The sequence below is a fragment of the Argentina silus genome (genome assembly GCF_951799395.1).
Source record: "Argentina silus genome assembly, chromosome: 8".
NCBI lineage: Eukaryota > Metazoa > Chordata > Actinopteri > Argentiniformes > Argentinidae > Argentina > Argentina silus.
The window spans coordinates 11352522-11363688 of NC_139662.1; the positions used below are offsets into that span (position 1 = coordinate 11352522).

At 44.1% G+C, this 11167-nt stretch overlaps 1 protein-coding gene across 1 annotated transcript; it reads right to left on the reverse strand.

Annotated features, from left to right (window-relative positions):
- Positions 1-2068: 2068 nt before the first annotated feature.
- hsd17b10 (hydroxysteroid (17-beta) dehydrogenase 10) lies at positions 2069-7526 on the reverse strand. Its single transcript, XM_083674531.1, has 6 exons — positions 7468-7526; positions 6744-6908; positions 5657-5821; positions 2782-2910; positions 2592-2700; positions 2069-2426 (listed from the first exon to the last, which is right to left on the reverse strand). Exons 1-6 carry the CDS (start codon positions 7489-7491, stop codon positions 2236-2238), a joined length of 783 nt encoding a protein of 260 aa, XP_083530657.1. The 5' UTR covers positions 7492-7526; the 3' UTR covers positions 2069-2235.
- Positions 7527-11167: the final 3641 nt, after the last annotated feature.

Sequence of the window (11167 nt, forward strand, 5' to 3'; positions counted from 1 at the left end):
GAAAGAGAGGATGAAGATGATGAAAGGGGCAGAGGAGGAGAGAGAGAGAAACAGGAATGAACAGGAGAAAGAAAAGGATATTGAATGGGTGAAAAAGGAGTTGGAGGCAATGAAGAGAGTAGAAGTGGTCGAGAAAGAGATGGAGAAAATCCTGAAGGAGAAAGAAGATGACGTTAAACGCATGAGAGAAGAGATGGATGGGATGATAAAGAATATGGTGGAAAGGAGGGAGAGGGAAGTGAAAGAGTTGATGACAAAGATTACAGAAGATGTCGGGAAGAGGATGAAGACAGAAATGGAGAGAGAGAAGGAGAAGACTGAAAAGAAAAGAGTAATGGCGGCGAACCTGGAGTTTGCAAGAGAGAGCATGGAGAGGGCTTTCCATAAAGGGAAACAAAATACAGGTATGCCCTCCATTATCTGCTTACAGTGCATTCTAAGCATGATCCTTTTGGCTTCTCAAATCACCTCAAAGTAATTTAGATTGTATCTATACAAATGATAAGACAATTTTTCTCTTTCAGATATTTCAACACAGAGACAATTCTGGAAATCCACAACTATCCCAAACTTACTACCACAATAACTACCCTGCATACTACCACTATAACTGCACTTGCCGTTTCAATTCTCTTTCATTAAAGTCATATTCAAAGGCAAACTGTGTGTCATGTTTGAAATGCTGTATTTTACAAGTTGCATAGCTGTAAACTATGTTGAGTGATGATGAGTTTAGGAAGAAGAATACTCCTGCAAACACGACCGTTACCTCTACTTATGTATTGTGTCAACATTTCGGTTTATGACCTTTATCAAAACATTTTTATCTGTGAGGTCTGTATTCCTAACACCACGAAAAGACAAAGTGGTGGTGTGCGTGTTTTTTACATTTACAAGTTTAGGAAGAAAAAACATGGCACATGACGTTAAACGCATGAGAGAAGTATGCACATGGGTGAGATTAGAAACAATCTGGGTAAAACTTAATTTGAAGAGGTATGCATAAGGTCTGTAATGTTTTTCTCAAGATCCCATAATATTGATTACAATGACCTACATATTTGTACCCTGAAAGGAGTTCCCCATTATAAGTACCTGGGCATTTAGATAGATGATACACTTTTAAAGCACATGTTGAAAAAGTGATCAAGAGTTTGACAGTTAGACTTGTATTTGTTTTGTAAAGAAATGTCTTGCCTCACCTTTGATAATAGGAAGAACATTGTCCTGGCAACGCTCCTCCCTGTCCGTGATTATGGTGACACAATTTAAAATCACACGACAGCCTCAGTTCTTAAACCACTAGACTCAGTTCATCACTCTGCTCTGCAGTTCATTTGTGGGGATGGTTTCTGTACCCACCATTGTCTTTTGTACCAGTCTGTGGGTTGGGATTCTTTGACGTTGAGAAGGGCTTATCATTGGATTTCATCTGTATTTAAAGCAGTTCTTTTAAAACTCCCATTTTACCTCACATCATTGCTGTTATGGCGACCTAGTGGTGATCAAACTTGCAGCTTGCTACTATTTAATGTCCTACAAGTGTTTACAGAATTGAGAAGAACTTTTGAGCTGCTGTGCTCCTCAGATATCGAATGATCTTCAGGCTAGACTGAGGTTGGAGCACTTGGTCCCTTACACTTGTACCATCATCTGCTTTTTAGTGGACAATATATGCAATAAATACCTTTTTTACACAAAAATCTCAAATCAGAATGGGTCAGCCATATCCTTACACAAACAGGGTCACATTCAATGGGTACAAAACTGGAGCAAACGTGTGTTTATACCAAGATACTGTACCTATGCTCCTTTCCATTCCAAAAGAAATGTGTGCTTCCCTTTCCCTTCACTCAAATGTTGTGGATGACATGTACATAAAGCTACACACTGGTGCAGGTGTGATGTTATGAGAGCTTTAGCATTTAGCATTTCCTGTGTCCAGGCGTTCTATTCATTACTAATAGGACAAATGAAGGTACACTTGCCTCATAAGGCTCATTCTTGTTTCATTTGTCCTATTAGCTCCTACTGACCTCACTTTACACAGACACAGAGGAGGAGAGACTCAGACTCATTACAAGTTTATTACTGGATCAGTTTACAAAACAAAACAAAACTGCATGGAGCGTACAGTACAGCAGAGCTTGGAGTACCAGACATGCACACACACATCGGAGCTGTCACAGTGGTATACCTTGGATCACACACACACACACACACACACACTCTCTCTCAGGGCTGCATGCGGATAGCTCCATCCAGTCTGATGACCTCTCCATTGATCATGGGGTTCTCAGCCAGTGATGTCACCAGGTGGGCAAACTCTGCAGGGTCTCCCAGGCGCGAGGGGAAGGGCACCTGGCGGGCCAGGAATGAACGCACCTTCTCAGGTAAACCCGCCAGGAGAGGAGTGGAGAACAGACCTAAGGAGAGGGAGAGAGAGGTTGTCTTTCATGTTATACAGTGTATTACTTTAGCAACAAACTCTTTCTATGCCAATATACCTTTGAAATTGAGAGATGGAGAGGAAGGGGGGGAAAGTGTTTGAAAGAGTGTGTGTGTGTGTGTGTGTGTGTGTGTTTACTGACCGGGTGCGATGGTGACCACACGGATGCCCATGGGTGCCAGGTCTCGGGCGATGGGTAGAGTCATCCCAACAATACCCCCCTTAGAGGCTGAATACGCAGCCTGACCCACCTACAGAGAGAGAGAGTGAGAGTGAAGGAAGGTACTGTTGAGACAGTGTGTGTGTGTGTGTGTGTGTGTGTGTGTGTGTACCTGTCCATCAAATGCTGCTACACTGGCAGTGTTGATGATGCAACCTCTGTGTCCGTCTGCATCTGGTTCATTCTTCCCCATCTCCCCCACGGCCAGACGGATTACGTTAAAGGTCCCTGCGATGTTCACCTACACAAACACACACCATCACATTATATCAATGATTTACGTATACCAATACACCTGACTGGACCACACTGTAGAGAACATTGTTCCTGTCATAAACCATACATTCCCCTCTCTGAGGTTCCATTGTTGTCAAGACAGACTTCCAATTGGTCTTATCTGAGTCCTCATCACCAGAGACCCCTCAAAAGACCCTAAACCATGGAGTACTGGCTTTGTATCAGAAGGTGCAATTGGTTAACACCACCCCCACGAGGAAGGATGGGAGAGAAGGAACATTCAGAGAAGGCACTCATACACACATGAAACACAGACAAAAGGATCTGTGCACATGACTGACTGATCATTTCTTAACACATTAGAAATACCAACGTATTACCTGTGAATGTATTTTGAATAGTGTGTGTCTTGTAACAATGCTTGAGATTGCAATCACTTATTCTCTCCTGAATTGATTCTCTCCTAAAATATGAAACATAGACTTTGGCAATAATTGCAGATGTGCATATGCCCATTATACCATTTTAGGAATTATATCTTTATTTCTGGACTATCTGCATTTTACTGGTCATTCCTAAAGGAGAGGTGAGATTTCCTCTCACCCAATCATGATTGCGGCTGGGATGAGCGCGCATTTCGAACACTGCCATTCTCCTTCTGGCAGGAGCAAGGCATAAAGACCTTTGCCTCAACTTAAACAAAGGCGTTTGACACTAACCATGGTACCCTCAGAACAACAAGCTTTACGACTGACAACATCCAGGAGGGTGTGGACTAGAGCCTTGGAATCTGATACATTTAGTAAATATACAGTTAGGTCCATATATATCTGGACTCTGAAACAATTTGTTGTTTTAGCTGTTTACCAAAACATATTCAAGTTACAGTTATATAATGAATATGGGCTTTTTCAAGGGACCAAAAGTAATTGGACAATTGACTCAAAAGCTGTTTCAAGGACAGGTGTGGGCTATTCCTTTGTTATTTCTTTAGCAATTAAGCAGATAAAAGGTCTGAGCTAATTCCAAGTGTGGCATTTGCATTTGGAAGCTGTTGCTTTGAACGAACACCATGCAGTCAAAGGAGCTCTCAATGCAAGTGAAACAGGCCATCCCTAGGCTGCAAAAACATTAGGAGTGGCCAAATCAACAGTTTGGTAAATTCTGAGAAAAAAACAACGCACTGGTGAGCTCGGCAACACAAAAAGGCCTGGACGTCCACAGAAGACAACAGTAGTGGATGATCGCAGGATCCTTCACATGGTAAAGAAAAACCCCTTCACAACATCCAGCCAAGTGAAGAACACCCTTCAGGAGGTAGGCATGTCATTATCCAAGTCTACCATAAAGAGAAGACAAACCATTCACAAACCTCAACAATAGAAAGGCCAGGTTAGACTTTGCCAAAAAACATCTAAAAAAAGCCAGCCCTGTTCTGGAACAGCATTCTTTGGACAGATGAAACTAAGATCAACCTGTACCAGAATGAAGGGAAGAAAAAAGTATGGAGAAGGCTTGGAACGGCTCACGATCCGAAGCATACCACTTCTTCTATAAAACATGGTGGAGGCAGTGTGATGGCATGGGCATGCTTCCAATGGCACTGGTCACTAGTGTTTATTGATGATGTGACAGAAGACAGAAGCAGCCAGATGAATTCTGAAGTGTTTAGGGATATACTGTTTGCTCAGATTCAGCCAAATTCAGCAAAGTTAATTGGACGGTGCTTCACAGTACAGATGGACAATGACCCAAAACATACTACGAAAGCAACCCAGATTTTGCAATGGCCGAGTCAATCACCTGATCTCAACCCGATCGAGTATGCATTTCACTTGCTGAAGACAAAACTAAAGGCAGAAAGACCCACGAACAAACAATTGAAGACAGCTTCAGTAAAGCCTGGCAAAGCATCACAAAGGAGGAAACCCAGCATTTGGTGATGTCCATGGGTTCCAGACGTCAGGCAGTCATTGCCTGCAAAGGATTCTCGACAAAGTATTAAAAATGAACATTTCATTTATGATTGTTAATTTGTCCAATTACATTTGAGCCCCTGAAAATGGGAGACTGTGTATAAAAATGGTTGCAATTCCTAAACGTTTCATACAATATTTTTGTTCAACCACTTGACTTAAAGCTGAATGTCTGCCCTTCATTTGCATCTCGATTGTTTCATTTCAAATCCATTGTGGTGGCGAACAGAGCCAAAATTATGAAAATTGTGTCACTGTCCAAATATTTCCGGACCTAACTGTACAATCGCTTTCTTCCTCCTTGAACTATTATGGAATTGTAATGTTTCTCCAAACCATTACATTTATGATTGAAGTCATCTTTATTAATCTTTGCACATTCCTTGTGTGTTTCTTAGTGTAGTAATAAAAATCCATCTTCATAAAGTGTTTTCTCTTGTTTTGACAAATGCTGGCTCTACAAACAATTAAATAATTTACTAATAGACATCATATACCCTTCAGATTATTGATATGAGATTGCCTATTGAAGTAATTATTCTGTAATTTATTTATTTTTTAAATCAAGTTTTATTTAAGAATCTCTTATAGTACCAGTACTCTGGTGCCTTACAGTATTCATTTGAAAAGACAAATTCATAATTCCAAGTAATTCATTCTCACCAGTATTTAGACCCCTATATCAGTTACAACACATACGTACATACACATGGGCAACCAGATAATTATGGAAATAAGCTATATTTTGTGTGTGTATGTGAGTGTGTCTCTTACAGTGATAACACGTGTGAAGTCCTCAAGACTGTGCGGGACATCCTTCTTGTAGTTGTAAGTCTTCACGGCCACGGCGATGCCAGCACAGTTCACCGCCAGGTCCAACTTCCCAAACTTCTCTCTGGCCAAGGCAACAGCCGACCGCACATCAGTCTCCGACGTCACCTAGGCAACAAAGTCACATAAGGTTCTGAGACGGTTTGATTTGGGGCGTGTTCAGATGTGTGATCAGTGTGGGGTCAGAGGATCAAATGAAACAAAGTCTACGGCCTTTTCTCAATTGTTAGAAACTCGATTCTTTGTCTCCTCTTCTCTGTCCTCCACTCGCTTCCTTCTCAAAAAGCATTGGAGGAGAAGATCTCAAGGTTCCTCCCCTGAGTTCTCCTACAATGTGTTTTGAGTCAAAGTTAAAAGGTACAGTATGTGAGCGCCATCTACAGGGCTCAAGCTTTATTACAGTGTCCCTCTGCTGCTGCCATGCCAGTTAGATGCATGATTTTGTGTCTGTTGCTCGAAGCAATTTATAGTTAAACATTCTTTCCCTTTTCCTCTGCTACTGAGGAGTCTGGCTACACTGTGTGTGTGTGTGTGTGTGTGTGTGTGTGTGTGTGTGTTTGAGAGAGAGTGGTGGGAGAGGAGAGAAAGAGAGGAGAAATGAGATCCCTGAAATGGGAGGCTGAAGGGCACAATATGAGTAATCTTGTTACCAGACACTTCCACCCAAATGCTTGAAAGGTCTAGTGGATCAACGCATCCAAACTAAGCCTTCATTTACAGCGCAAGGACCTGGAGAATTTGCTGGTGGCCTAGACGTTGTCTTAATTGGCTTAATCTTCCAATAAATCATCTCCCACAAAACCTCCTCCCAGTGCTTGCGTGCGCACCACACGTTTCTGATTAGGATTCACTCAGATTTTGAGGCCAGGTTTGAGTCGTTGTTATTCCAGGTTTATATGCACTGTGCCAATTCGCCTGGGGATGAGGTTACAGACAGAGTAGAGACCAGGTTTAGGGATGGAAGTGAGTGATGGTGGGATTAAGAGAATTAGGGCCTGAATGAGAGTTAGGTGGTAAAGGATAGACTTACGTCTGCGGGGGCGAAGGCGCAGCGGTCTCCAAGGCTGGTTGCCAGGGCGTGTCCGTCCGAGGAGGGCAGGTCCAGGATGACGGCACACGCTCCCTGCTGCAACAGACGCTCCACAGTGGCCCGGCCCAGACCAGACGCTCCACCTGTCACTAGACCCACCATACCCTGCAGGACACACACACACACAGAGGAACACAAGGACAGACGCACAGACACAGAGGAACACAAGGACAGACAGACAGGAATGGACACACACACACACACACACACACACACACACACACGTAAATACTAGTAGGCTAATAATAGGCAGACAGGGAAATGAATGGGTTATCAACATGTCTTGGTTGCTGCCTGGCTATCCAAGTTACGTTGCATCTGAACCGTTCAAAACATGAAAACCTAACAAGCAGTCTTTGTAAAAACCCACTGTATACACGTGTAATGCCATAATGGCATTGTCAGTAGTGCACTTGGAGACCAGGCAAGTTAGGTAGCTGCAATACGAACTACTGAGGGCGCTATATACCCTCAGCATTATACCTCGCAAATGGCACACATACAAAGAAACTTGTGAATGGCATTACTTAGAACCGAACTGTGCCTAAACTCTCCAACATTTTAAGCTACGCTAATTGATGTGATCTGATGAGGTTACTGCAGAAGCAGGGTCATTTGTATTCAACAACATGTTTCTTGAAGTGATTTATTCTCAATTCCTCACCTTGACACACCGAATGTTCGCCATGTTCACGCAGCCAGACTGTGTTGCGTCACATGTCATGCAGAGGCATAGGGGAAGAGAAACGAAAACTCCTCCCACTTTAAATAATTTGACCAATTGGAGAGCGCTTTGAAGAACGCCCCGTCCAGTCATTGGCTAATGGCCAGAATAAATATGAGAAAGGTTGTCCAATCAGAGGAGCCGTCTAGTCTAATCAAGGTCAGTTTGCGCGACCACCTGATGATGATGATGATGATGATGTGTGTGTGTGTGTGTGTCTGTCTGTCTGTGTTGTCTTGTCACTGACTCAAATTCCAGAATCCCTTTCCCCAGGTGTACTCTGTGCAGGCCAGTAAAGATCATGACACCAGATCAGAACTTACAGACTCCTAAATTCAGTGGGAATTGAGAGTAAGGCCCTGTTTATAAACATATTCTTCCTCCTCCTCCTCCACCCTAACCCCCCCCCACCTACTCCTCCCCCTCTTGTTACTTGAAGCAATTCCTGATTTAGCATGACATAATTGGTGAACACAATGCAGCTTCATCCATGGAACAGTTAAGAGTCGGGATGGAATCAATCAGTAGGACAGGAGGCAGCATTCAAAGTGACGCTGTCAGTCTACTCAACATAGAACTCAATATCAAATCCCAACCGTTGCTGCCTGAAGCAGTTCACAGAAACAAATGCATACATCTCCAATCCTTAAAAAAACAAAACATTATTTATTACACACAAGGTACATACATTTCAGTGGCAATTGAAACTTAATATGCACACACATGATTCAGATATGTTGGTGCTATGTGGCCACACTGTGGAAGGCAGTAAGTTGTATAGTTATCTCCTGAACAAGGGTGGCAATATCCCACACCCCACAACAACACAACTTACTACCTCAACACAGCAAAGCTCCAATTTAATACAGGGTTCAAAACAACACAACAGAAGAACGTTTAAAACACACACACAAACACGAATAATAGCTACAAAATAGCACATTAAAGAACCATCAACACGACTGAACTTGGGAGATGAAATGCTCTCCCTCTGGTCACCATGGCAACGCCGGGCGATGGGTTGGCCGCCGTGGGGGACGTTTGGTCGTCGCGGTGATGCCGGGCGATGGTTTGGTTGCCGTGAGAAAGACAGTAGGCTGTATAGTTATCTCCCAGATCTGGTGTGATCCTAAAACTATACAAACTACTACCTCACCCCACAGCCCCCTCAGTATCCACACACACACACACACACCCCTACCTGCTAAAACTAGCCCACACAAACTGCCACCTCACCCTCCTCCCTTGTCATAAACCCTCACACTCACCCCCCCCACCCACCCACCCCCATCTTGACGTCCACACCTATGGTTTCTCACCCTAGTAGTGCAGGAGATGAGGGACAGGGCAAGTAAGGGCTAATACAGAGAAAAAGACAGAGAGAGAGAGAGAGAGAGAGACAGACAGAGAGAGAAAGAACATCTCCTTCCAGTGAGGACATGCCCTCCAGACGATATCAGAGTTGTGTGCTCACCATGACCTGTGGGCAGAAACACACGAGTTACACACTCCACTGACGCACAGATCAGCATTTTGCACCATCCACTTCTTCAGCACAGTCTTCATACGTAGCTATCATCACATACACTCCTATGTATAGTATTCCTGTTCAGTAAAGCACTGCAGAACTGCCCATGGTTAGCCAGCCAACTACCTCTCCAACTTCAGTAGGCATATATCACACGCAACCTATAACACTATCATGGGTCATCCCCATGGACGATAACAGCAGAGAGGATCTTTGATGATAGTCTAGCATGGCTTTAGTTGCTTGCTACCTTCTAAGCTAGCTAGCTGCTAGCAAAGGCTGGCTGGCTAGCTAGCTCCTGCTAGCTACATTCGAATTGGCGGTTCCCACACACTTGATCCGGACATTTGGCGACTTGCTAGCTTTTTCTGACTCCGACAAAAAGCCCTGGCCACCGGGCCTCCGAGCCTCCACGTCGTCCTTCCGAGGCCGCGGGGTGCCGCAGGGACCGATAGGTTTCCAACCCGGGGTTCGCTCCCCGTGTCCTCGCCATCTTTCCTTGGGTGGGTGGTTCCATCTCGAGATTACCATGGGATTCCCGCGGCTGTTGAACGACGCCAGAACGAGGCTTTTACAAGAACCCTGCTTCCTCACCAAACTGGTCTGGAATCAGACCGCCCTACCCCCAAATCCCAAACATCATGGGGGGATAAAACCATACAGATCTGACCCATTATCAGTGGTTCGGCGGTTTTTTACCCTGTCTAGACATTTTAAGGCAGCGCCTGTTCCCGGGAGGTCAAGCTGCGCTACGCGCTGCGCAGGCTTCGTGCTCTATCCAATAGGGTGTTATTAGAGTCAAAAGTCCAACTGCTGCATCATACATTCAGATATTAGGGTTTGTAATGAGGTAAATATAATGAGGTAAAAATAAAATAAAAATACTGCAAGCACCACTGTAGAGAAAGTGAGCCCCCTATTTCTGCTACAACAGAAGTAAAAAAAAAAAACAGTTACAAAAAACATCCTTTACCCCGGACCCTACTCTTAGGTTAGTCTCCTCAGAAATCAGTCGCATTGGCCTCCTCTATCATGTGAGTGAATGTATGGTTGTGTGGTGTGTTGATACACCTCAGTGATTCACCAACTCCCACACTCAGCTGCAGCTCTTTCATCATCACTTACAAACAGAAAACATACAACAACAAAACAGAGACAGAGACAAAGGGTTCTTTTTTTACTAAAAGAATAAATTTTATTTCAGCACTGTAAGTCATTTCCCAACCGTACAAACATGACTGCCATCTTTGTCTCTTTCCGAGCCTTTACTCCCCTCCCTCTGTGAGATCAGACCACAACAGCCAGACGAATAAAAAAGCTTTCTTTCCACAAACAGTCTGGTGCTTCCATTATGCTAACGATGACAAATTATACCGATCATAATCTTAACAGCAATAATAATAATGATAATAATGAAGTTGCTTTTTTCTTTTTTTTCCTTTACCCTTTGCTGCACAGGTACGTAAGTTGTGGGTGGCCCTGGGGTACAGGGCATCAGTACACACGTTGTAGCATGTACCAATGGTGCAGGTGGTTCAGTATGATCCCTGTAGAGCCCCAGAAGGGGACAGGGTTGTAGAATCAGGCCTGGGGGTGGGGGGTGGTGGTGGTGGTGGTGGGGCGGGGGGGGCATAGAGGGGTGAGAGAGGGGGGGGGGCAGTATAGAGACAAGACAGCAGGGGCTTATTCAATGGGGTGCAACGTTAACAATGTTGCAGATAGAAAAGTTAAAACACAGATCTGATCATTTCCATATTCTTCGTGACGACACATTCATGTTTCTTTCCTCTATACACAGTAATACATTTTCTATTCTGTTTACATTTGGTTCTGGTTTACGTCGCGCTCTCCTGAATAAGCTCCGGCAGCAGGACAGGGAGGCAGTGAACCACCGGACACGTCATCATTGCCACAGCACTGTCATTAGAATCAGAGGAGGATCGTTTGCCACCTAAGCACTGATCTAAGGTCAGTTTGACATCCATACTGCCCTAATGGTGGTGGTTAGGACTAAGGGGAAGGGTACGCTGTTCCTAGATCTGTGCCTAAGGACGACCTCCACCTCAAGTGTTATCTTCACCAGGCTACGTAGAAACGGACTGAACAGAACAG